Source organism: Cnephaeus nilssonii (assembly GCF_951640355.1).
Source record: "Cnephaeus nilssonii genome assembly, chromosome: 9".
Lineage (NCBI taxonomy): Eukaryota > Metazoa > Chordata > Mammalia > Chiroptera > Vespertilionidae > Cnephaeus > Cnephaeus nilssonii.
The window spans coordinates 11,198,508-11,226,272 of NC_137080.1; the positions used below are offsets into that span (position 1 = coordinate 11,198,508).

General features: G+C 38.5%; 2 protein-coding genes across 2 annotated transcripts in view; both read left to right on the plus strand.

The window, feature by feature from the left end:
• Positions 1-27,765, plus strand: part of CALHM4 (calcium homeostasis modulator family member 4) — a 92,526-nt gene that overhangs the window by 50,426 nt on the left and 14,335 nt on the right. The window lies entirely within an intron of this gene.
• LOC307105682 (amine sulfotransferase-like) lies at positions 16,473-26,780 on the plus strand (the record flags this gene model as incomplete). The annotated part of the gene is made up of 6 exons (XM_079781598.1): positions 16,473-16,614; positions 18,609-18,817; positions 21,191-21,317; positions 22,105-22,199; positions 24,214-24,400; positions 26,659-26,780. 6 exons carry the CDS (start codon positions 16,473-16,475, stop codon positions 26,778-26,780), a joined length of 882 nt encoding a protein of 293 aa, XP_079637724.1.

Sequence of the window (27,765 nt, forward strand, 5' to 3'; positions counted from 1 at the left end):
GATATAATCATTAAATTAACCTTCAAATTTGATGTTATCTTTAAGATTGATTCTTATAGAACTTAGACTATTTTGAAAATATGGATCTGAACATTTTGCACCTATACTTTTAAGATAGCTTTTTAAAAGAACTTCCTTATATTTGGATGTATCTTCTGACATCTAAATTTTGTTTTTAAAATATCAGATCCATCTCTAAAGACCCCTAAGACATTAGGATCTGTTGCTTAAATGATGTTTGTTTTTGTAGGTAAACATTGCTTCTAAGGCCCTTGAAAATGTCATTGAAGGAGGGTTTTAGGCACATTCTCAAAGGTAGGCATTGATATCTTTTTCCTAGCTATTAACTAATCTTACGGGATTCTCTTTGAGATAGGAACTGCCTCTGTGCACATGTATTTTTATATGGGGAGGTTGAGGTTTCTGTTTCTGTATTGGTGCTCAATTAATGATGAACAGGCACACGTTGATCCTGCCCCAGGGAGCTTAAGCATAAAGGGGAACAGTGAAGATTAATATTTAATATTTTCATTCACTACTGAAATTTAAAATATTACTTAGTATGAAAATGTAGCTGGTTCTGGTCAAAAAGGGTGAGAATTGGGATAATAGCTCTTTTACTAACTGTGGGAGCTTGAAAAACATTCACTTATTCTCTGGTCCTCAATTTCCTCTGTAAGGTGGGGGTTTTAATATGCAAAATCCATTTTAAAAGAAAATTAATAAACATGTTCAAAATTGGTCAGTTACCAGCAAAGTTTTTTACACTGCTTTGTCTACAAAAGTCGCACATCTTTCCTATTTCACCATATTCCACCTGCCCTACCCAAATCATGTGGAAGAAATAATACTGCTATGGAGGTTAGTGCCCTTATCAAAGAGGCCCTGGCAAGCTCACTCGCCCCTTCTGCCATGTGAGGTTACAGTGAGAAGACAGCCAAGGAAGCAGGTTCTCATCAGACATGAATCAGCTGGTATCATAACCTTGGATCTCCCAGCCTTCGAAACTGTGAGAAATAGACGTCCGTGGTTTATAAGCTTCCCAATCCAGGGTATTTTGTTATTGCAGCCTGAATAGACTAAGATAAATACTCTATCTTCTGCCATTATTTCATAAAGTCTAAATCGAGAAAAAACAAAAAATTACTTAGCAATGCAGGTAGCATTCCTTCAACACAGTTTCACAAATGCTGCCCCGAATTTGCATCTGTAGCAGCAAAAGGCTTCAATTAGAACAATTCTGATGGTCATCTTAGCTCCTTAGCTGTGTTTGTGTTGTTTGTTTGTTTGTTTGCTCACTGCTTTGCAGTCCATCTTTCCCTCTGCCCATTCATGCTTCCTTCACTCATTCACAGCCGTTGTTCCTGAGAGCACTTTGCGTGTCTGCGTACCAATCTCAGTCTGTTTCCTGAGAGAACCTAACTTAAAATATCTCACAAAATGATTTAAATGAAAGCAGCATGATGACCAGTGGCAGAACAGCAATGGTGCAGAACCGGCTGAGAGCAGGGTTTGGGGATAGCTCTAGACTCATGCCCTTAGCTACTCATAGACGCCAAGTGTTGCTAGGGAAGTGGTTCTGCGTGGGGCTGGAAATGTGTAGGAGCATTTCTGCTTGTCACAATATATCAGGGTGGGCAGAAGCCAGAGACACTAGGCATTTTCTCGTGTGAGGACACTTCATGAAAACCTTCTCAATCCTGCATGCATTTCTAATGTTCCTCTGGACATTCATGGCTGTCAAAACCCCATATAACTACATTAGAAAACTGTGTTTGGAAAAACAGAGGTGTGGTTGATATGATAAGGTTTAGCACTTTTTCTAGAATATAAAGAAATTTGATTAAGCTCCTGTAACAGGTGAAGTGCTAAGAGAATCTGAGAAGAGACCTCGGGTCGGAATAAAGAGGCTCCTGAATGGGAAGAACTTGGGAAAGCAAGACCCATATCACCAGCAGTAGTTGCCAGTTTTCATGCAACAGACACCTGTGCTGGAGTCCAGGGGGAATGAGAGGCGTTTCGGTGGGGGTCTGCAAAGCTCAAGGAAACATTGGCCAGAGGAGAAGAGCCTCCCCTCACCAACATGTGGACACTAAGCTTCCCTGTCATAGGCCTGTTTGGGAAGGAGAAATTAGAAGATTTGTTGAGTGTTATAATGTAAATCAGTGAGCTAAATATAAGACACCTTAACAAGCCAAATTAATTAGGAGTCTTTATTATGCCAGCGGGCTCAGAGGAATATTGCTTCTCAAATTCTGAGCAAAATATGGAGGAAGTTTTCCCTCTTTATATCTTTCCAGCCCTTTGTCTCCCAAATAAGGGTTTTTCTGGACCTTCTGCAGACTTTACAAAGAGCTCTGTGTAAGTTATTTTTGCAGGCAGCTTGTAACCTTGAGCATAGTACATTTCAGATAACTAATAAACACCTGGCATGAGAGTATGGGAGTATTATCAGCCCCTTACATTAGATGGCTAGCCTGCAAGGTCAGACAGCTAAGTTTATCTTCCCTATTATTCAATCAAGCTAAAAAGCAACTTTAATTTACAGTATAAGGGACTGTCTAAAAATAACAGTTGACTGATAGAACAAGGGATCATCTACAAATAGCAAAGAATTTTAAACAGTAATTTTAAAAAAATTGAGATTATTATGCTTCAGAGATGGGAGAAATAGCCCTGAGAGGAAGTTTCAATTGTCATTAAATTTACTTGTCACTGTTTAACACCAAAAGAGACATGTGATCTTTAATCTATAGGCTTAAATTATTTTTATAGTGAGAAGGAGGATTTGAGAATAAGATGAGATTGGTTGTAGATAATAGAAAATAATCTTTTCCCCCCACAAACTGCTGAGCAATAAGTGTAATCCTTTTACTGGATTGTAGGAGAATTAAGACAGTATAATTAAAACCTTGGCTTGAATTTGAATCAGTGCTAAGAGGCAGATTCTAGGGAACAAATCCTTTAATTGATAGATAAGCATAGAGAATGCTCTATGAAAGACACCTGAGAATATGGAAATCATGTGGGTCCTGCAGTTACACTTCAAGAATATTAAGTGATAGTTTTATATATATATATATATATATATATATATATATATATATATATATATATATATATATATATAAAAGATAGTGTTGAAGCAAGTATTGTTACAGAAAACCTGAGAAGAACCAAGCAATGCTTAGAGAGATGGAATTACATTTATTACGCGTGGGTCCAGAAGAAAATGTCTCTCAAATTCTGGGCCCCAACATGGAGGAATTTTCCCTATTTATATGTTTTTACCTTCTTTGTCCCCCAAATATGGGGTGTTTCTGGCCCCCTTTGCAAGTTCTTAAAGAGCCCCTATGTGCTGGGGCCTTGAGACCTCAACCAAAGACCTGGCTTGGTCCTCTCCAAAGTGGGAGTAGTCTTATTTTCCTTATTATTTAAGCAAGCAAGCATTTACAGAAGCCAAATAGCAGGGTTAAAATTTCAAACAGCAGTTTTTATATAAGATGGATGCTTCAGTATGATTTCTTTTTCTTTTTCTCATTCCATATTTTTTATGATGCAAAATTAAGCACATGACCAAAGCTTGTGTTGTGGTTGTGAATGGGAGAAATGAGATTTATATGAATTTTATTCTGAATTACCATATGATACAAATACATTTTTCCCATTTAATAAGAATTTTTGTTCATAAGGAATTAGTCCATTTTGCTAAAGACAGGGTATATTTCTCAGATTGCTTTTTCTAATGAATCCTATATAATAAAAGGCCAATATGCAAATCAATATGCAGAATGACCGATCGCGATGATGCACACTGACCATCAGGGGGCAGACGCTCAATGCAGGAGCTGCCCCCTGGTGGTCAGTGCGCTCCCACAGGGGGAGTTCCACTCATCCAGAAGCCGAGCTCACAGCTGGTGAGCGCAGCAGCGGCGGTGGGAGCTTCTCCCACCTCTATGGCAGCACTAAGAACCCCCGGGGGAGGTCCGCCTGCTGGCTTAGTGGGGAGTGGGCCTAAGCTGGCAGTCAAACATCCCCGGAAGGGTCCCAGACTGCAAGAGAGTGCAGGCCGGGCTGAGGGCCCCCCCTCAGTGCATGAATGTCGTGCACTGGGCCTCTAGTATCTAAATAGTATTAAATTTCCATACCTCTTTTAATCATGAAAAGGACACCATTGTCATCTATCAACCAAATTCAGTAAGTTGTCTTTAAAATATACTCACAAGTGCCATCTAGTGGTTAAAGAATCTATTGCATTTTTAGCTGCTACTACTGTTCTGCAGCTGAGCCCAGCTCCAGAGACCAAGAGGGCAAAAACTAAAACAAACAAAACACAGAAAAACTTACCTCACATCCTGGCCACCGCTTCCAATTTTGCCTCCCCTCTACAAAACGCCTGCCTTTGTTTACTCTTGGTGTCAGCTAGTTGTGAGGTTTGTTGTTGTTGTTTTGGTGTTGATCCAGACTTTCTAGATGTTTCCAAAAATGCCAGGACTTCAGTGACAGAGTTTGGTTTTCGCTGTAGCAGGCAGCAGAATCTGGATTTTCAGTTACAATTTCTGGCAACTCTTCTGGGACTGTGTGGACCCCGGTAAGGCCCGAGGGCCTGGGCTGAGGGTCCCAGCTGCTTGTGGCAGGCTGACCCCATGACAGGGACTACAGGGATTTCCCAGCAGCTGTTGAGAGTTCTTTATCTTGGGACTCTCCCTGCTCTCCCTCTCAAGGCATCAGGGGCCTGAAACACTTAGCTGGTGGAAGGAAACAGGTCCCTGTGGAGTCTGTGGACTCCAAGTCTGACTGGAAGTCAAACTGGGGTGCACAGGAGGGGTCCTCTATCACTGCTGGCTGGTCTTTTTAGCCATCTAGGACTAAGCAAGGAGTCATCTGCGGTAACGTTTTGGCAGGGGATAAGACTCTATGACTTTAATCCCAGTTCCTCCGGGGGAGGGAATCAGTTGCTGTCTGAGAGCTCTGGTCTGTCTGTTCTAAGTGCTCTCTGAGACCCCTCACCTGTCTGAAATGAAACTTTGGTTACACTTGTTCTTTGCCTGTTTTCATCTCTTTTGGGGACTTGCTTTGATCATTGCTGTTGTGTAACTCATCTGTTTTGACCTTGTCTTTCTTTAGATTTTTTTTTTTTTCTGTTTTGAAACAAGAGACTTGGTCTTGGTTCCCTCATAGTGCCCATTAAGTCATATTTTTGCTAACTGGTTGATTAAAGTCAATGACAAATCGGAATTGTTTTGCCAAAGGTCTGGTAAATAGGATAAAATCTCTTATGTGCAGGATTTCATGTTGTTACATGATATAAATTCTACTCTGAAGGATCTACATTGATGGTTCAAAGAGGGGGGGAGGGGGAAGGTCTCACCCCCAACCCCCAACAGTAAAACTCAAAATCATTAAAATAAAGAATGAAATGGTGGTTTCTGAGGGGCTGGGAGGTGGAGAAAATGGGGAGATGTTGGTCAAGGGGTACAAACTTTCAGTTATACAATGAGAAGTTCTGATGATTTAATACACAGCAGGGTTACTATAGCTAATACTGGTTACTATAGCTTTGATCAAATTTTATACTTGAAATTTGCTAAGAAAGTATATCTCAAGTCTTCTCACCATAAAACAAGAAAGTGTGACATATGCAGGGGGGGAAAGCCGTTAATAAACACTGACCCAGTACCTATTAAAAATACATTGGAAGGGCTCCATAGCAAATTCGACCTGGCAGAAGAAATCATTAGGGAATGTAAAGATAACTTAATCAAGATAATCCAATCTTAAGAAAAGAAAGACAAAAGAATAAAATAAAAGAATAAAGAAAACCTGAACATATCTTTAAAGACCTGTGGAAAAAGGAGAAATACGCTACCTCTAGCAGATCAGAATCTAGACAAGTTCCAATACCCAGGTTTCAACAAAATGTACCATATGCCAAGAAACAGTGTCTGAGTTTATCCAGAGACAGTTTCTGTTGACTGCTCTATTTTTTGGCATGTCACACTTCCCTGTTTCTCCTGTTTTGCTTTGCTGTGTTTAATTGTTTGTTCTAGTGAGTTCCTAGAATTAATTTTATGGAAGAGTCTGTTTTCCCAGATATATGCAGTCTTTGGTGTCTCCACTAAGTTTTGTGGCTTTTTAAAAAAAATAAAGTTTTATATTTAAGTCTGAGCCACCATAGCTCAGTGGTTCAGTCAATAATAGGACTAATATTTATATGCTTAAGTATCTTAAGTTTATAAATTTTCTACCTTTTCACTGTTTACAGTTGACATAAAATTTTAAAGGTCAACAACCATAAGTTTTAGTTTACTTTCCTCAAGCTATTTATTTTAATTATTGACTCACATTGTTATTTTTTTTAAATCTTCACCTGAGAATATTTTCCTATTGATTTTTAGGGAGCGTGGAAGAGAGAGGGAAAGGAAAGAGAGAGAAATGTCAATGTGAGAGAAACACATCAATTGGTTGCTGCCTGCATGCGCTGTGACCAGGGCCCAGGCCAGGGAGAAGCCTGCAACTGAGGTACTGCCCTTGACCGGATTTGAACCCGGAACCCTTTAGTCCACAGGCCTACACTCTATGCACTGAGCAAAACAGGCTAGAACCTAACATTATTCTTTATAATCATTAACATACTGTGTCTTCATTAAATGGGTTATTTATTTATTTTACATTTATAAATCACTGTGAGAAAAAGGCAGTCTGAATACTTGCAAGGTCATATTTCTGTCACATTAAACCCTTATTTTCTCAGCAGTAAATATTTCTCCAATTAAAGAGATTGAAGTCTTCTTTTGGGTCAAATTTTTATTCAGTAAAAAGTGACAATAGAAAAGATGAAACTATAAACTCCAAGCTACTAACTATAGTTCTAAGTAAGAAATACAAGCTGACTTGGCCTGGTGTAGTGCCTGCAAAATAGGGGTGAGGGAAACTGTGTAAGGAAGAACTTGAGTTGTGTTCCAAATCAGATAGTGTGCCACCTGTCATGTCAACAGAGGCAAAAGAGTCATTATTTATCTTGGTATATGAGAATAAATATTTGTTATTCAAGAATCTGCAACAGAAGAGAAGCAGCAGTTAAGGTCAAACAAGCCAAGTGAATGGAGAGGGAATTTGAACAGGCTGTAGGATATTCATCTTTTGCAGTCATTCTATTTAGAGGACAAACTGACTGGATAGATTGTGTGTCTGTGAAAAGGATGCCACACAGGGGTATCTCAAGAACGAACCCCAGAACCTACCACTACCTCTGTGATATAGTGGCATAAAGACCTTTCCAACATTTGCCCAATGAGGGTTATAATGGCTGATAAATGGTGATTGGCAGTTAAATGAGTATTACATTTGTGTCAAGAATATTGTAGAATTTGGGAAAACAACTAATCCTTCAAAGTTAATCCATTTACTATTTACAGATATAGCCTTTTCTGCTCATCTTCTCAGTTCTTCACACTACATTTTTTTCTCAATTCTGTTTCATAAGAAACAACACAAAAATCACTTCTTATTGAAGTAAAAACAACTCAGTTCATTGTACTGATGATCTGTGGGCATAAGAGAGTCATGAGTGGGACAGTAAGCAGAAACATTCGTGTTTTCTGGAGTTATTCCAAAGCAAGGACTTTGAACCCTACCCCCGGCAGCCCTGAGTATCTTTGAACCATTTATCATCCATTATTTGTGGTCAACCAGTCTATTGTGAGGTCAGTATCAGCCGAACCCCTCCTCTTGGGTGAATTATTGATTCTGAGAGCACTGCTAATTGGTTAATCATTAATGTGGACTAGTTTTTACCTGTATCTTTCTTCATTGGTAGCAACACCAAGCATGTCAAACTCGAGGCTGGTGGGCCACATGCTTTGTCAGCCTAGAGTTTGACATGTTTGACTTACTCAGATTCAGAGCCAGTTCAAACGGGAAACTTTCAGTCAGGGATGTAGGGCAAGTGTGATGATTCTCTGCGTCTGTCAGTGACACTCTGGGTGTTTTGCATTTCATCTATTGGGATTTATAAATTGTCTTCAATGTTTAATACACCGTCTGCAATAAGCCATGTGCCACATGTTCCTCTTTATATACAAACTAGAGGCCCAATGCAGGAAATTTGTGCAAGGGGCTTGGCCCTCTCAGCCCCCGGCTTCGTCTAGAAGGTCATCAAGATAGTCGTTCTGCTGTTTGGTCTAATTAGCATATTAGCTCTTCATTATATAGGATTGTTTCTTACACTAAAAGGTTGCTATCTCAGACTGTCATATCCTATAGGAAAGCAAAAATTTTTATCAACTGCATTTTAAGCAAATCCATAACCATACCACTTTTGAATTTTGTCATATTGGACAGCCATTACTTTACTCTAAATTGCAGGCTGCTAACCAGGTCATATCTTTGAACTAAAAGAGGGTTCATAGAACTTCAGGGAATTATTAATTAGAAATAATAACAAAAATGTAAAATAGAAGGTGGTACCCCTTCCCAGCATACCTAAGTGAAAGCTTAAGAAAGGGAAATTTAAAAACCTCAGGTCAGGTTTAATATGAGTATGATGTCTCTATATGAGAGATCAAATACTTGAAGGAGGTTTTGGAAGACCTCAATATATTTGTCAGGGTCTTTTGAGAACTTTTCTAAATTACTTTTAATTTGTCTTATGTCCCGGGGTGAGAAGGGCATCTGAGGTAAAGTATGACCAGATCCTTTATCTGTCTTAGGGCAAGTTAAGGTCAGCTCAGCCCTGGGTGGGGATGTGGCCTCCACCTTTTCCTCTGGTGGATTTTGAGTTGTTATTGCCAGGAGCAAGGGATTAATTTTACAGTTCCTGCCTGTCTTTGGCTTGTCCTCTAGAGTAAAGGAAGTCTGGACATATGGGACTTCTAACCATTTTTCTTCCTTCCTATAAAAAAGATCTAATTGTAGGATGGTATTACACTTGAGGCTTCCCTCTGTGTAACTCCCCATTCGCCAGTTGGTATTGAGGCCAAACCTGAGTGCAGAAAAAAATCAGGCGCTATTTTTTTTTTTTTTTAAGGTTTGTGGGTCAGAATTATTCCAATTTTTTTCTCTTTCTGAGGCTTTTATTTTATTTTATTTATTTTTTTTAATTTTATTTTTTAAAATAAATCTTTATTGTTCAGATTATTACAATTGTTTCTCCTTCCCCCCCGCCCCATATCTCCCCACCACCCGGTTCCCAGCCCCCCTCTGCCCTTACCTCCCCCCCCCCCCCCGTTGTCCTTATCCATAGGTGTATGATTTTTGTCCGGTCTCTTCCTATACCCCCCACACAGACACCCCTTTCCCCCTGAGAATTATCAATCCACTCCCATTCTATGCCTCTGATTCTATTATGTTCACCAGTTTGTTCTGTTCCTCAGATTTTTAATTCACTTGATTTTTAGGATCACTTGTTGATAGATATGTATTTGTTGTTCATAATTTTTATCTTTACTTTTTTCTTCTTTTTCCTCTTTTTAAAGAATACTTTTCAGCATTTCATATAATACTGGTTTGGTGGTGATGAACTTCTTTAGCTTTTTCTTATCTGTGAAGCTCTTTATCTGCCCTTCAATTCTGAATGATAGCTTTGCTGGGTAGAGTAATCTTGGTTGTAGGTTCTTACTATTCATCACTTTGAATATTTCTTGCCATTCCCATCTGGCCTGCATAGTTTCTATTGAGAAATCAGCTGACAGTTGTATGGGTGCTCCCTTGTAGGTAACTAACTGTTTTTCTCTTGCTGCTTGTAAGATTCTCTCTTTGTCTTTTGCCCTTGGCATTTTAATTATGATGTGTCTTGGTGTGGTCCTCTTTGGATTCCTCTTGTTTGGGGTTCTGTGCGCTTCCTGAACTTGTAAGTCTATTTCTTTCACCAGGTGGGGGAAGTTTTCTGTCATTATTTCTTCAAATAGGTTTTCAGTATCTTGCTCTCTCTCTTCTTCTGGCACCCTAAAAATTCGGATATTGGTATGCTTAAAGCCATCCCAGAGGCTCCTTACGCTATCCTCACACTTTTGGATTCTTCTTTCTTTCCGCCTCTCTGGTTGGGTGTTTTTTTCTTCCTCATATTCCAGATCTTTGGTTTGACTCTTCGGGTACGGTGGTCTACAGTTGAGTATCTGTATATTCTTTATACAAAGAATTGAAAAGTGGTTTCTCATAGATTGGGAGGTGGGAAAAATGGGGAGATGTTGTTCAAAGGGTACAAACTTTCAGTTATATGATGAGAAGTTCTGATGATCTAATACACAGCATGGTTACTTTAGTTAATAATATTGTATTGTACACTTGAAATTTGCTAAGAGAGTAGATCTTAAGTGTTCACACCAAACAAAAAAACACACCCAGTAACTATGTGAGGTGATAAACATGTTTAATAACTTGACAAGGTGGTAAATATTTTATGATGTATACATATATCAAATTACCATACTGTATATTTAAACATATACAGTTTTGTTAATTTTTCCTCAATACAGCTATAGAAAAAGATTTATACCAGCAGAAACACTGCCAGCCTGGACTGGAAGAAATAAAGAAAGAGCCATGATGAAGGAAGGAAGGTGAAAGAGATGCAACTTGGCTGGTGGGAAGCTAGGAGACAATGAGTGCAGGTGGGCCCCTGAATGCCAGAAAAGGCAAGGAAAACTGTCCCCCAGAGCCTCCAGAAGTGAATACAGCCCTGCCAACACTTTGGTTTTATCCCAGCAAGACGTGCTTTGGACGTCTGTCCTACAGAATTGTAAGATTATAAAACTATGTGGTTTTAAACCACTAAGCTTGTGGTAATTTCTTGCAACAGTAATAGAAAACTAATGCAAAATTTTAAAGTCAAACATTACCAGCAAAGGGTCAGAAACCAGGTTCAGCAATTTCTATTGAACAGAAAACAAAAGAAATTTTGTTAAGAAACCCTTTTGCCCCATGTCTCACTCTTTGATCAACCTGGCATAGAAAAGGAATCAATTGATTAATTTAGGGCCTGCCAAGAAAAGACACAGAATTTCCCTAAAATATTCTAGCATGATTGGACTACAGAAGAAGGCTATGAATGAACTTCAGACTTTAGTCACTTTTGTAAGCTTGAGAGCCTTGCCTTCTCATGAAGAGATGATTGTGGAGCTGAACCAGTGTAGTTTTCTTTTTCAATGTTTCCTTTTCCCCCTTCAGTATGCGGTGATCTTCAGGGAATTGAAAAGTATAGGGAATCTTTATTCTTTTTATTTTTTATCAATCTTTATTGTTGAAAGTATTACATATGTCCCCCTTTGATATCAGGTCAAATAGCATCCAGCCAGTCGGACTGCTGACTCCTCAGTCGGGATCCAACCCATACCGAACTCCTCCGTCTCCTAAGTATAAAGGGAGTAAGGATCGTAAGGAAAGCTTCTAGGCGAGGGATGGCGCAGGCAGCGTCAGCCAACCGCTTTCCACTCCCAGTGCGAGAGTTTTTTTACCAACTGGCTTCAGTAAAGACAGAATTAAAGGCTTGCAGTGCCTAAGGAGGGGTTAATTCCACAGAGAAGGACACTCGAGCCATCTATACTAATAAAAGGGTAATATGCTAATCAGACCAGACGTATGCTGGATGTCCATCCTGACAAAGCTGGGGGCGTCACCAGCCTGCAAACCGCCCTCAGCCCCTCGCCCAGGCCGCCCCTCCCCCAGTGGGGACCCTCACCCCGATGGGAGCATGGCCAGCCTGCAAACGGCCCTGCCCCCCACTAGAGACCCCCACCCCGATGGGGGTGTGGCCAGCCTGCAAACAGCCCTCAGCCCCTCACTCAGGCTGGCCGCATCCCCCAGTGGTGGCCCTCACCCCGATCAGGAGCATGGCCAGCCTGCAAACCACACCAGCCCCTCGCCCAGGCCGGCCCTGCCCTCCAGCGGGGACCCCCCCACCCCAATCGGGGGTGTGGCTGGCTTGTAAACTGCCCCAGGCCCCTCGCCCATGACCTCCAAGTGATGAATGTTATGTCTAATGTTAAGATATAAAGTGATATGCTCCTAATTACCTCAATTCTTCATGTTCTTAAACTATATAAAAAGACAAGATGAATTGATTATGTGGGTTGAGGAAGAAGAATAAGTTATTGTATCACAGTTATACAGGGCTTTTTCAAATCCCTTTTTCTATTTTGTCTTTAATTAGTAGTTTGGACAGACCATTATTGGAATAGGACACAACCTCCAAAATCTTAGAAAACACGATTTCACCAAGCAGTGGAAGATTCCATGGAAACAAAAAGGTTAGTAATATTTTTAATAGTTGCATGTACCATATCATTGTTTTGTATGGAAATGAGAAAGCTAAAACAATTCCTTTGGTCACAGATTTAATACTATTTCTTTCACTTAGAGTTACTGCCGACTGGCCTACTGAGGGACAACAGGAAAAACATTGCAAAAGGCCCCTAAACCATTTAGTACAATAAAAATTTGGGTTATAAAATCAGAGGTTCTTGGCTGAGCTATTCATTTTAATAAGTAATCTACTCCCTTAGATTTGTGCTTTTTAGGTGATGCCACTCTCACGAACGTGATTATTGTCTTAATTTATGAACATGATGGGAAACAAAAGAAGGCTCAACCTTTTATAAGCTTAAATTCTCTTCAGCTTAAACCTTATATTTTCCCCAGTGAAGACTTGTTCATTGAAAGGATTAACAACCTCCCCTAGAATCAAATTCTATTGCTAGTGGAAACCTGAGAATTATTATCAAAGAGCAGTTCATGTAGGTAACAGATGACTGACAAATGGGAAAAAGGTTCCAGGGAGACGTCAGGGCAGGTGTGAGACATAGTTCAATTATTGTAGAACTAGAGGCCCAGTGCACGAAATTCATGCGCTGGGGGGTGGGAGAAGTCCCCTCAGCCCAGTCTGCACCCTCTCCAATCCGGGACCCCTCGGGGGATGTCTGACTGCCAATTTAGGCCTGATCCCCAGTCTGATTCCTCCTAACTCCCCCTCCCTTCCAGCCGGCCTGGTCGCCCCATGCAGCCTGCTGTTGGTCTTTACTATTACTGTGATGGCATCCACGACAATTTGGATGCCATTCCTCTATTATTAGTATAGATGCAAAAGAGATAGGCTGCATCTTCTGTAATATGTACTAAAAATGCAATATAAAACAGGAGTGGAAGGCCATCATTTAGGAAGGACAACCCTAGATGTTTTAGAAAATGAATTTAATTACACTGTGATTTTATAAAGTTCTTTGAACCTCCAAAGGCCTTAGCCAGTTTTACAGAGGATGTTTGGAGTAAAAACCTGGGAAAGGAACACCAGCCTTCTGAGATAGGTCTAAACGATTTTAGGAGCCATCCTTCATGCCCAAGGAAGATATTACTATAGCTTTCAAATACCTGTTGTTTTATAGTTTCCAATTTAAGTAAATATGACGACTGGTTACATGCAGCTCTCTTTTTTATCTCCACCAGTTTTGATTCTTGCTTTGTCTGGACTAATCACATGTCTATTTCCTAATATCAATAAAGTATTACCTAATTTATTTATTCAAACTGAGCTATCTGTTGACTCCCTAGACCACTACTCATTGGCCAAAATACACTTTAGGGAGTATTTATTTCCCAGTAGCACATCTTTCCCTGTCATCCATGCAGTTATCTCAGAGGTGGATTTGGCTTCATCAGTTGACCTGTAACAGTGAGTAGTGAAAACGTAGACATAGAGCCTCTTTCAAGTCTTACCCTCTCTTCGGCATACAATGTATTTATTTATTTCTCCTCAATTTTCCGTTTTATTCCTTTTTCTTTTGGACTCAGGGCAAGAATAGGGAAAACACATGACATTTTTTTCTTTATACAAGTACTTTCTCCTATATTCATTAAGGAGATACAAACAATATATGACTCACCAGTCCTGAGATCCTATATAAAAATGCATCCCACACTCTACTTTTTCCACCTCGTTTCTGTGACAAAATAGCTTGTTCTCTCTTAAGACTGTGCAAGACATACTAAATATAATAAGTAGTTAAAAGGAGTGATTTTAGAATGTTTTTGTGGACTGCCTGACACTCTTTCCTCTTTTCTCCGAATCAAGAATTCCTGCAATTGATGCTTTTTGGTGTGTGTGTGTCCATGTTATACAGTATAAATTCTTCCTCACCACACTCCAAAGGTTGAGTTATCCATGGGTTTTTCCTGGAAAATTTCATAATAGCACAGTCATAACAGCACTCCATCTATCTCTTGAAAATGTTCTTTGTGATTTATCAGCCAGTCTCCTCTATCCTCAGTTCTCAATAGTTGAGGTTGCCTGGACTTCATCTTGAGTCAGGAAAGCTCTAGCAACTTAGTAGGGCCTTAATTGGATCTTTTAATTGGAGATCAAATAATATCCCACAAAGCCATCTCTGGAGTTTGGGATAAACTTTCATTGAAACAGTATTGTGCCACCCCACTGCCCCTCCCTCCACCACCCCCCCCTCCCGCGCCTTTTTTTTTTTTTTGAAGTGTGATACGAAGGATTACAATGCAAATTTCCAGAAACTCTAATCCTATCACTCTGTTATAGGGCCTAGAATATGAACATTTACCAAAACACAGGTAATTCTAATGCAAGTGATGTTTCTACTCTTACTCAGCAAAATTCTAACCTTTGAATTTCCTCTGTCAGATGATTTAGATTTTTTTGTAAAAGAATTAAATGTTTTTTGACATGCAATTTAGACAAAGCCATATTTGCAACTTTAACAAATTCATTTTCTAGGTGTGCACAGAATTTTTTTAAAAGCACACAGGTAACATATGTGTTGGTTCTACACCCAGTGTTATTAGAACTTCTGGGATTTCCTCATCTATTTAACATTCAAGAATAGATTTCTGGCCCAGTTGGGTGGTTCAGTTGTTGAGTGTCAACCTATGAACCAGGGATCACAGTTAGATTCCTGGTCAGGGAACATGCCTGGGTAGTGGGCTCAATTCCCAGAAGGGGGCGGGCCAAAGGCAGCTGATCAATGATTCTCTCTCATCATTGATGTTTCTTTCTCTCTTCCTCTCCCTCTTTGAAATCAATATATATATATAAAATAGATTTAACAGGTGGAGTTAATAGAGAAATGCCTAGCTGGTCCGATTTTTGAACAGATGTGTCTTTAGACTGTGTGCTTCCTATTTATATTTTGACTTTCTTATTTAGATTTATTTAGGATTTCTCATAAATATTAAATTGGAAAATGTAATAAAAGCCATACAGTATCTTACAACTATATGAGGGTGACATCTCCAAAGTAAAACCAGTTGGTGTTACTCACACAGAGCATATTCCACAATTTATTTGAAATGGCAGACAAATCCCAAAGCCTCTGAAGCTTCTTTCAGGGACAACAGATTATTTCTGTTCCAGAAAATAAAAATAAAAAAGTACATTTTTGGGGGGAATTTCCTATTTCTATAATAATAAAAATATGAAATACTAAGAAACTGTATTAGGTAAAGTGATTGAAGGCATGGGCTCTGTGGCCACATAGTCTGGCATCAAATCCTGCCAGGTCTGCCAGCTGGGCAACCTTGCACCTCCTTTACCTTATTTTCCTCGGTTCTCTGTTTGGATTAATGATAATACCTCCCTCATGGGGTTTTAGGAAAAGCTGTTTAACCTTTTAGTATCTTAGTTCTTCCTCTTTAAAATAGTGATAAAACCTCTAGGAATGTTCGGTTGCTGTTAAGAGTAAATTTTTATATATACCCTAGAGCAGTGATCGGCAAGCTGTGGCTCTCGAGTCACATGTGGCTCTTTGGCCCCTTGAGTGTGGCTCTTCCACAAAATACCATGGCCTGGGCGAGTCTATTTTGAAGAAGTGGTGTTAGAAGAAGTTTAAGTTTAAAAAATTTGGCTCTCAAAAGAAATTTCAATCGTTGTACTGTTGATATTCGGCTCTGTTGACTAATGAGTTTGCCAACCACTGCACTAGAGGCCCGGTGCACAGATTCGTGCACTGGGAGAGGGGAGTGGAGGGTCCTCAGCCCGGCCTTCACCCTCTCCCAGTCTGGGACCCCTCGGGGATGTCCGCCTGCCAGGGGGATCAGGCCTAAGCCGGCAGGCAGACATCCCTCTCGCAGTCGGGGGCTCTCAGAGTTTGGCACCCCTCACTCTGTACCGCCCCGGAGAGGCTCCTGCCACCGCTGCTGCGCTCACCAGCCTTGAACCCACTTTTTGCTGAGCAGCACTCTCCCAGTGGGAGCACACTGACCCCCAGGAGGCAGCTCCTGCATTGAGCATCTGCCCCCTGGTGGTCAGTTCGCATCATAGTGACCTGTGGTTTTGTAGTTCAGTTTATGTGCACATTAGGGTTTTATTATATAGGATGCTGTTTAGTATGGCATGGGCTGAGACACATGACATTTAAAAGGTACTTGGCATATATTGAACACTCAGTAAATGTTAGTAATTACTATAAAATAATAAGAAATTGAAAAGAATTTTATTTTTTTTTTACTTGTAGGTAAGTATGGACAACAAAGACACATATTTGCTGAACTTTAAAGGCTATAATTTTGAATCTCCTTTAGTTGATGCTGACTTTCTAGAAAATCTAGATGATTTTGAAATTAGAGATGATGATGTCTTCATAATTACATATCCAAAATCTGGTAAGTTTGGGGAGTGGACTACCTGTTACCAGTTTTCACTCTGGTTTGGTAATACATGTGTACAAATGAGCCCTTTTCCAGACATTAACAGTAGCCCAACCTACATTGAGAGCACCATTTAAGATTTTTAATAAAGTTAAATAAATCTCAAATTTTTCATATGTAAGGTCATTTAAAATGCATATATTGTCATTTTTTAAGGCACCTATGAAGAAACCAAATATTGAGCCAAAGCAGATCCTAGGTCAAAGCTGACCTGTTGGCTTTCTCTGAGAATGGAAGAAAATATATTAAAAATCCAGCAGGATTTTTATTAGCGGCATCTCTCAGTCAGAACTAATTCCTAATGTGCTTTTCAATTACTCTAATTACTTTTATTTCCCTATCATAATGAAATAATTTTAAACTAAAGTAAATTGTCCTCAAATCTTACATTTCCCTTAAAAGCTTAGTTTTTATATGTGCTTTTTAGAACACAGGGTGATTGGTGTTCTAGAATCAATGTTGTACAAAGTGGTTAATATTGCCCAAAAATACATTGGAGTCAAAGTCAATACAAAAAAATAATTCCTGATTTTCATGAAAATGCTCCATTCCCTCCCTTTTACCATTGACTTTGAAATTGAGGACCCTGTTTACTTTCCCCAAATTAGTAATACAATGCCTTTCCCTGGATTTTTCTACTCTGCAAAATGTGTTGACACATTTGATATCAGGTGTTTTGTATTTCCCTCCCTTAGATGTTGGTGGTGCCTCAATTTGCTTAGTTTTAGGTTAATCCAGCCTATGTATTTGGCACACCACACACCAGTCCTTAGTCCAACCTGCTGGGTTCTTACTCATCTTAGAGAGGAGATTAGTGACTCTCCAGGATTCACCATAAATTTTTTTAAATATATTTTATTGATTTTTTACAGAGAGGAAGGGAGAGAGATAGAAAGTTAGAAACATCGATGAGAGAGAAACATCGATCAGCTGCATCCTGCACCCTCCCCACTGGGGATGTGCCCGCAACCACGGTACATGCCCTTGACCGGAATCGAACCTTGAGTCCGCAGGCCGACGCTCTATCCACTGAGCCAAACTGGTTAGGGCCACCATAAATTTTATAAAAGCCTACTGTAACTATTAAATCTACTCAATTGAGTAGCAATGATTGCAAGATTATTGACACCTCACATTCTTTTAGAACATTGATTATATATTCATGAACTTAGGTGCAAAAATCCTAAACCAAATAAATAAAAGCAAAACAAATCTAGCAATGTCCAAAAAAAGATATCATTGTGACCAAGGTGGGTTTATTTCAAGGTGGTTTAAAAATATGTTAATGCAGTTCACCCACATTACTAGAGTATAGAAGAAATCATCTCAACAGGTGCAGAACAAGCATTTAATAAATTCAGCCTACATTCCTAAGGGAGACTATTAGCAAACTAGGGAGAAAGTGAACTTCTTTAACCCGATGAATAGAATCTACCAAAAACTACCACAGACATCAAATGCAATAGTGAAACATTTAAAATCAAGTATGAGACAAGAATGCCTATCAGCACTTGCATTTAGCACTGTATTGGGAGGCCTATACAACGTTAAAAAGAAAAGCTGGAAGGGGTCTTGAGCTCTTAAACTGTCTATATTTCCAAAAAGTAAAGCTTTAAGCAAAACTAAGGGAGGAGGAACAGAGATCGCCGCAGAAAGTCACATGAACAGAACGTACAGGAATTACAGGGAACAACAGAGCTGAAGGATTGGACTACTCACTGCTGTCACAACTCTTTTTGAGTAAAAAGGGACTTAGAACACCTGATTTTATCTTTACTGATTTTAATGTGAAATGCATAGAAAAAAGTTGGGCACATTTCCTTGGTATATTTAGAGTGGTTAAAAAGAAAGAAAAAGCTCCAAAGAGTTTTACAATAGGTGGCATAATTATTGACATTGTTAATAAAAAATTAATTCAGTGTTGAAAATGAAATTATTTATTTTTACAGGTACCATCTGGACTCAGCAGATACTAAGCTTGATTTATTTTGAGGGACATCGTAATAGAACTGAAGACTTGGCAACGCTTGATAGAGTCCCCTTCTTGGAATACAATATACGCAAAACAGACTTTCTCAAGAGACCATCTCCTCGCCTCTTCTCTTCTCACCTCCCGTATTATTTGGTACCAAAAGGTCTCAAGCGCAAAAAAGCTAAAGTAAGTCATATAAAGAGCTTATGGACCTTTGGCACCAACAAAAATACTGTCTTCAAATAATTTTCTCTAGCCCCACTCATCCACAGTCTTTCAAATGTGATCATTATAATCTTTGATACTGTTTGACACATAAAATATATATGGAATTATAAGTATATACATAAATTGGGTCATCCCACACATTGCTTGTAGTGTGATTATATAGTATACAGCAACATTTCTTTGATGACAGCACATTAAATTCTATTCTTTTTAATGGTTTAGTAGAATTTATTGTATGGCTCTGCAATGCTTAGTGTATTGATGGACAGGTAAGTTTAGCAAATGTATATATTACATCGCAATATACATTCTTTTTTCTTTTTTTTGAATCCTCACCTGAGGATATTTTCCATTGATTTTTAGGGAGAGTGGAAGGGAGAGGGAAGACAGAGAGAAATATCGATGTGAGAAAAACGCATTGATTGGTTGCCTCCTGCATGGGCCCCCACCAGGGTCCAGGCCAGGAGGAGCTTGCAGCCTTGTACCTGCCCTTGACCAGAATCGAACCTGGGACCCTTTGGTCCACAGTCTCATGCTCCATCCACTGAGCCAAACAGGGTAGGGCCAAACTTTTTAGTTTATATGTAAATTATAAAATGATATCTCAAACTAATCTGAGTTTGCATTTTCCTAATCAGTAATGAGATTAAGCATTTTTTGATATGTTTATTGGCCATAATTATTTCTTATTCTGTGAAATTATTATGATTTTTGACCAATTTTTAAATTTCATTGTCTTTTTCTTAATGATTTGTTTTATATATATTCTGGATTCTATTAAATTATTGGTTATATGTGTTGCTTTTCTCATACTTTGTTGCTTTTTGTAACTTCATGCTATATATTTTGATTAATAGCATTCTTTAAAACTTAATACAATTTAATTGATCAATTTTTATTTTAACAGAAATAAATTTTTCTGTTTAGGAAATCTTTCTCTTCTCTGAGACCAGAAATATATTCTTTATTTTTAAGATGTCAAATGTTGCTTTCATATTTAAATCCTTAATCCATTTTTAAATGATTTCTTTTTGGTCTGGTGTGAGGTATGAAGTAGAATTCCAGTTTTATACTATACTAGAGGCCCGGTGCATGAAGATTCGTGCACTTCTGGGGGGTCCCTCAGCCTGGCCTGCACCTTCTCAAAATCTGGGACCCCTTTGGTAGGGTCCCTAGGCCTGGCCTGAGATCAGGGCCTATCAGGGCTTTCCTCCCCCCGCTTCCCCCGGCCACAGGCAACTGGCCCCACCCCCGCCACTGCCACTGCTTGCCATCTGTGCAGCCCTGCCCCCCTCCCCTGCCCACGGTGGCCTCCCTCTGCAGGCGACAGGCTGGGGTGCAATGGCTTGGCTGGCCTGGGCCTCCCTCTTTCTTTGCTGGGGGTCAGGGCCAGCCCTGCGAGGGGCCATCTGCCTACCTGATTGCCCCTAGCCACTCGCCTACCTACCTGATCACCCCTAACCGCTGGTCTGCCTACCTGATCACCACTAACCACTCTGCCTGCCTGCCTGATTGCCCCTAACCACTTGCCTGTTTACTTGATCACCCGTAACCACTGGTCTGCCTACCTGATCACCCCTAACCCTTTTGCCTGCCTGATTTCCCCTTACAGCTTGCTTGGGGGCGGGCCAGCACTGACTTCTGGTTGGTCAGCCTCTGGTCATTACTGGTCGTTACGACCCAGGGATTTTATATATTAGGATGGATAATTATTTGTTTCAACATCACCTGTTAAGTAGTTTTTCCTTTTTTATCTTGGCTTTTTATCAAATGTCACTTAACACTTACAGAGGGTATATTGAAACAGTTCCTTTTTAAAAATATATATGTTTTTATTGATTTTTTATAGAGAGGAAGGGAGAGGGATAGTTAGAAACATAGATCAGCTGCCTCCTGCACAACCCCTACTGGGGATGTGCCCACAACCAAGGTACCTGCCTTTGACCGGAATCGAACCTGGGACCCTTCAGTCTGCAGGCTGATGCTCTCTCCACTGAGCCAAACTGGTTAGGGCTGAAATAGTTTCTATGCAGGGTAATTTGTAATATTAACCAACCTCAAAAATAAATAATTTTACTTTTAGAAATTATTCCTATATGCTTGTGCATGTGAAATATTATGTGAATAAAGTTGATTACTTCAACAGGCTTTGTAATAGCAAAAAAAAAAAAGGGTAAAACCTAAATTTCCATGAGTAGTAGGTTGGATGAAACAAATTATTATGCATTCATATAGTGACATATGTTGGTGTGAAAAAACAACAACAAAAATAACAACAACCTGTAAGAACAACCAAGAATTGTTAAAATTGTTTTACTATACTCCCTGCAGATTGTTTACGTCTACAGAAACCCCAAGGATGTTATGACTTCATACTTTCATTTCTCAAATGTGCTGGTCACACTTGAAGCTGGGAATGATATGGAACATTTCATGAAAAGGTTTCTAGATGGAAATGGTAACTATGAATTTATGCATTCCACTTGTTTATGAGGCCATGTTGCCATCTAGCCAAATTCTCAAACTTGGGGAACATATTTTAAGGAAATAAAGTAGAGTAATGATAGAAGCTGGATGCACACAAGTGGTTACTACTCTGTTAACTTAATTTGCCACCCAATGGCTTTTCTATTCTCACCAGGACCACTTTGGGGACTGTTATGGTTGCAAAGGCATATTATTTAAGAAATACTTTGACCAGATCATAAAAGCACCACAATGGTGTACCAATTCAAAGTGGATGTAGTTTTTGTGTTCTGTCGTGGACCTGTGGTAGGCCTTATATGGCAGCGGTGGAATATTCATTTCAACACTGAGGAGGATAGATTGATGTCAGAGGCTTGTGGAATGTGGAATGGGGCTCTCACTTATTTAGAAGATTAGATTCCGGTTCTGTCTTATAGATATCTGAAGTTGCTATCCAAAGATCTTAAAATAGACAATAAAAGGAGAAATAAAGAATGTTTTTCAGGTGGAAGAAACAAGAAAGTAAGGAGCTCACCTTAAATCTTCACAATTAGTTGTTTGGGCTTCTTCTTTTCTTCACTGCTGCTTTTCCTACATACATAGGAAAGGCAGGTTTCCATTAAGATCATGTCATTGTTTCCCAAAGCACCATTTTACAAGGTAACATAGATGTCTCGTGGCTTTCCTTTCGGAGGATGCCGGAACAGAAAAGAAAGACTCTAGTTTGCTGTTTGGTAAGCGCAACATCTTCACCTTGTCACTTACTAATTTCCCCCCAGTGGTAGGAAGCCGTTGGTTTGATCACATCAGAGGCTGGTATGAGCACCGACATGACTTCAGTATTCTGTTTATGATGTATGAGGAAATGAAAAAGGTAAGAGGCGAAGGTTATTTTTACAAATTATTTCTTTGAAACCCTCTTTTATTTTGGTTTTAATGAACCACATTTTCCCAGTTTTCTTGGTACCTAACTACTTCTCATGCTTTTTCAGGGGTTTCTAATTGCCTGCCCCTCCCGTTGTTATTGGCCTCCTCAGGGCTCTCTTCTCACTGTACACAGTCATCTCTTGTGGTTCCTTTTCATGCTCCCATCTGTGTCAATAAGGGCAAACTCACAAGACCAGTGATGGAAAAAAGAGCAAAGGCACTTTGAAATGCTGGGGCCAGCCCTGGCCGGTGTGACTAGTTGGTTAGGTGTCATCCTATGCACTGAAGGGTTGCTGGTTCGATTCCCAGGCAGGGCCTGGATTGCAGGCTTGATCCCTGGTAGGAGGCACGATGTTTCTCTCCCTCTCCATTCCTCTCTCTCTCTAAAAATCAACAAGAATATTAAACAAACAAAACAAACAACAAACAAAAACAACCCTGGGATGAGAAGCCACTAAGATTTGGCCAATTAGTCAGAGGTAATTGTGTGCCCGGTGATGCAAGTTCTTTGTGTTTTGTTGTTGTTTTTATTAAAGAGAATCTTGAAATGTAGCTTTCATGGAAATCACATAATATTTACATGTTGGCATCCAATGAAAACTGTCTTAATACATTGTATAAACCAAACCAAACACATTTGAAGTTAACTATTTTGTGATCTGATTATATGTTGACTCACTGCTACATATCTTACTTGCTCATTAATTCAAGATTATAAAATGCCTGTTATGTGACAGACCCTAAATAATCAAGCAAAGACAATTGAAGCCTTTATTTCTAGAACTTATAATCCAACAGGGAAGACAAGTATTCACTAAGTAGGTATATATACTTCAAACCTATGATAACTGTTATCAAGGAAAAGTGCAGGTATGATAAGATAGTACATGAAATATACTGATCTGGTGTAGGAAATAGGCAATTATTTCTGGAAAAGTAACATGACAACTTTAAGCTAATAGATATGAGTTGGTAGAGAAGTAAAAGAGAAGTCTAAGCCAAGAAAAGAGAATGTGCAAATTATCTGACAAATTCAGGTGCATGATATCTTGGAAGAAGAAGTTAAAGAGCAAAGTGGAGGTAATGAAAGATTAAGATAGAGAGATTGTATAGGAGCCAGACCATGCAAGGTTGGGGAGGCTCCTGTAATCGTGGTACATGCCCTTGACTGGAATCAAACCCTAGACTCTTCAGTGTGTAGGCCAAGGCTCTATCCACTGATCCAAACCAACTAGGGCTGTTCATCTTTGCATTCTAGGAGTAAATCCCACTTGTTCATAGTGTATAGTCCTTCGAATACTTTACTGAATTTGTTTTGCTAGTAATTTGTTGAGGACTTTTGTATCTTATCTTTCATAAATGATATTGGGTTTTTTTTTATTTTCCTGTAGTGTTCTCATTTGGCTTTGGTATCAGGGTAATGCTGGCCTTATAGAATGAGTTTGGGAGTATTTCCACCTCTTTGATTTTTTTGAAGAGCTTGAGGATTGGTATTAATTCTTCTTTAATTTGTGTTTGGTAGAAATAACCAGTGAAGCCACCAAACTTGGACTTTCCTTTTTTTTTGTAGCCATTGTATTTAATTACTTGCGTTACTTTCTCTCATGCAATTGTAAACTCTTAACAAGCACAGATAGCATATTATTGTTCCCTTAAACTTGTCCAGAACTTATCACAGTTTCTGAAACACAAGATTCCAAAAAGTGCTAGTTGAATGAGTGAATGGGTGAATGAAAGTGTGTTGTCCTTATAAAATCAAACAGTAGAAAGCTCTAACAAAGCTGACAACCAGAGCACTCATTTTCATAGAAGGAATAGGAAAGTAATATATATCTTTGTCAAACTTTAGACTTAAGTAAGTCCAATCACCTACGGTTTTCCAAAATGTGATCAAGATGTTGGGTTGTAACTCGTGCATTCTTTGTAAGCTGAATAGTTTCTCATACCCACAATTCTTTCAGGATCTCAGAAGTTCTGTGCTTAAAATCAGCCGTTTTCTTGAGAAAGAACTGAGTGAAGAGGATGTGGAAGTTATTGTGAAACAGTCTACATTTCAGAACATGAAGTCTGATCCAAAAGCAAATTATGAAGAGATTCTAAAACATGAAATTGGGAAAAGAACAGATGACGGACGTTTTCTGCGCAAAGGTGATGCTCAGGGGGTTTTAGAAGCAAAAGTGTTGAGAGTTCCATGATTGCTTAGTCCCTACACTAATTAAGGGTGTGTTTACCGTGTCTTTCTAAGTACTGTCATTGGGACCTGGAGAGAATCAAAGATCTTAACTGCAAATGGCCCTGAAAAGTATCCCAGGACACTAAACAATTTTGTAGTACATAGTCTAACACTTGAACCTAATTAATCAATATTACATTCCTTCCTTTTAGTCTACGTGTCCCTACTCTTTAAAATTGGTTAGCAAGTCTTACCTGAAGGTGATGTATAAATGAGACCAGAACAGCTCCAATTATTGGTTTTCTTTATTTCTCCTAGAACATTCTAGAAGTAAACCCAACATGTATTTTGTTGTGGGAGTGGGAATTTGAGTTAATAGTTATTTCCTCATGTATCAAATATCTTCAGTGTAAAAAGTAGTTTAATACTTCATGAAACCAATATGCTATGAATTCAAGTATTCAATAACAACATGCAATTAATTTTTATTTTGCTTCTATGACATGCCAGCAATTAAGAATAAATATATATTCCCCCTGATACTTCTTGATTTCAATTAAAATTTTTTTTGATCTTTTAATGTACATTTTTCTAGAACATAATTTGTACTTCATTTATTGATATTTTATCCATTAATTTACCCATAACTTAGCATTTTGATGATGGATATTTATTCTTAATTAATCAAGATCTTCTTGAAATTGCTCTTGATGTTGCTAATTTTTTTAAAGTGTTTCTTTTTTGTCCCATTTATTTTCAGCTTTTAAGTCTCATTGCTTAACTAGGTCAAGTACAAAGTAATTCTCATGCCCATAAATAGCTTGCTAACTGTTCCAAATGCCAATGATAATGTTTAAATAAGAAAATTTGATAGTGGAAGATGCCCAATAATCTTCATTTAAAAATTGGCTTAATGACAGTTTCTAACTTCCATCAGTAAAACTGAAGCAATGACAGCTTTGAACACCCTCTGTGACCTTGGTTTCATTACTTGAAAATATTTGGGTTTCATTTTTTTTTTAATTTTAAAGTATGTTTTTATTGATTTCAGAGAGGAAGGGAGATGGAGGGAGAGATAGAAACATCAATGATGAGAGAGAATCATTGGTTGGCTGCCTCCTGCATGCCCCACACTGGGGATTGAGCCCGCAACCCGGGCATGTGACCTGACCTGACCAGGAATCAAACTGTGACCTCCTGGTTCATAGGTCGATGCTCAACCACTGAGCCATGCTGGCCGGGCTTTCTTTTCAATTTTATTTATTTTATCTTTAGCTTTATTTATTTATTTTTACTTTTTAAATTGTAGTTGAGATTCAAGATTATTTTATATTAGTTTCAGCTATGCAACATAGCGGGTAGACATTTATATAATTTATGAAGTGATCCCCCTAATAATTATAGTACCCACCTGGCACCATCCATAGTTATTACAATATTATTGATCATATTCCCTCTACTGTATTTTACATCCCATGACTATTTTGTAATTACCAGTTTATACTTCTTAATCCCTTCAGTTTTTTCAATTTTAAAAATGAAGAAATGCTGATATTGTGGAGTTGTGTTAATAATTATATTACATGATAGATATAGTTTGTCAAGTATGGTGCCCAGCATTTTTGTTTTTAGATATATATTTTTTTCTCTTTTATTCTTTCCCCATCCTCTTTATCCCCCCTAACCCATCTTCCATCTCTACCCACCTCCCTCCCTCACATAATCACCACACTGTTGTCCATGTCCATGAGTTCTTTCTCTTTTTTTTTCTCAATCTCTCCACCCCACACTCCCAATAGTTACCCCATACCAGAGTTGTCTGTCTGCTCTCTATGAATCTATTTTGCTTGTTAGTTCAGTTTGTTCATTAAATTCCACATATGAGAGAAATGATATGGTACTTGTATTTCTTTGGTGCCTGGTATTCAGTAAAATATATGAAAAAATTCTAACCTAGTAATCTATTTTACTCTTGTTATACCATCTCAATAAAGGCTAGAATTTAATGGTAGTGTTGGTGAAAGCATAATAGCTGAGGATAGTGAACTTTGTAAGTGTTTTTAAGTTTGTTTCTTAGTTCATTTCTGTATAAGGAAACATGAAGTATCAAACCCATGGAGAACTAACGGATATTTAGGGAGGCTGGCAGAGGAGATTAAAGTGGGTGGGAAGAAACTCGTGCCCTGATAGTGCCACTTACTCACCCAGGTGCCCATCGTGTGCTTATTTCTAGGTACCGTTGGAGACTGGAAACATCACTTCACAGTGGAGCAAAATGAAAGATTTGACAAAATATTCCAAAGGAATATGAAAGATCTGCCTTTGAAGTTCATCTGGGATTTAAATGAGGAGTAAAATCAGTGTAAAAGAATTCTAAAAACATCTACTAACTAGAGAGGCTATTTTAATAGACACATTAATTTGTGCTTCTTATGCAAATGCTAATTATAAAACTTTATTAACAAAAAATGAGTAAACTGTGCTTATATTAGTTGCCAGGAGTTTGATAAACACTTTGAAATTTCAAAAATTAAAATGATTTAGGAGATAGTCTGCATTGATATCCTGTATTATAAATTGAAAAACAGGAAGCATGTAATAGGAATTATAAATGTTCTGAGTTCTGTAGTGTATATTTTTTTCTTTACCTACAATTAAGTTTAGTATTAATGAAACATTAAAATGTATTTTATTATTGTAATTAAATATTAATTCTTTGATTTAAAATAATTGTGGATGTTGAAATAGAGAACTCTTATGAAAGCACATGGATCTATTTAATACTTTAACAGATCACTAAAATTTCTTTTTATATATTGATTTTGAGAGAGACAGAGACAGAGAGAGAAACATGGATTTGTTGTTCCACTTTTTTATGCATTCATTTGTTGATTCTTGTATGTGCCCTGATGGGGATCTAACCCACAGCCTTGGTGTGTCGGGATGACATTTGAGAGATGTGAGGGTGAAGAGATTGCGCATTATAAAATACTGTGTTAATAATAGTAATATTATAATTTAAATTTAAATACTTGTAGGGAGAATTGTCTTGTTCTATATTTACATTTTGCAGTAAATTTAACCAAAAAACACTGGGTTTACTAAAAGCAACGGGCTCACTGCTAGGCTCTCTGTGGTTAAGAAAATTTTGAAGAAATACAGTTATTCCGCAGAGAAGATTATATTTTAGTTTGGATAGCAAGGTAATACCAAATACAAAAGAATACATTTAAAACATAGAACTCGCTGGTTGAATTTAATATACACATCTAAATTAGGTTAAATTGAATTAAATGGCATAATGACTATAGTAGGTGATAAATTCTAAGATGAATTGTAC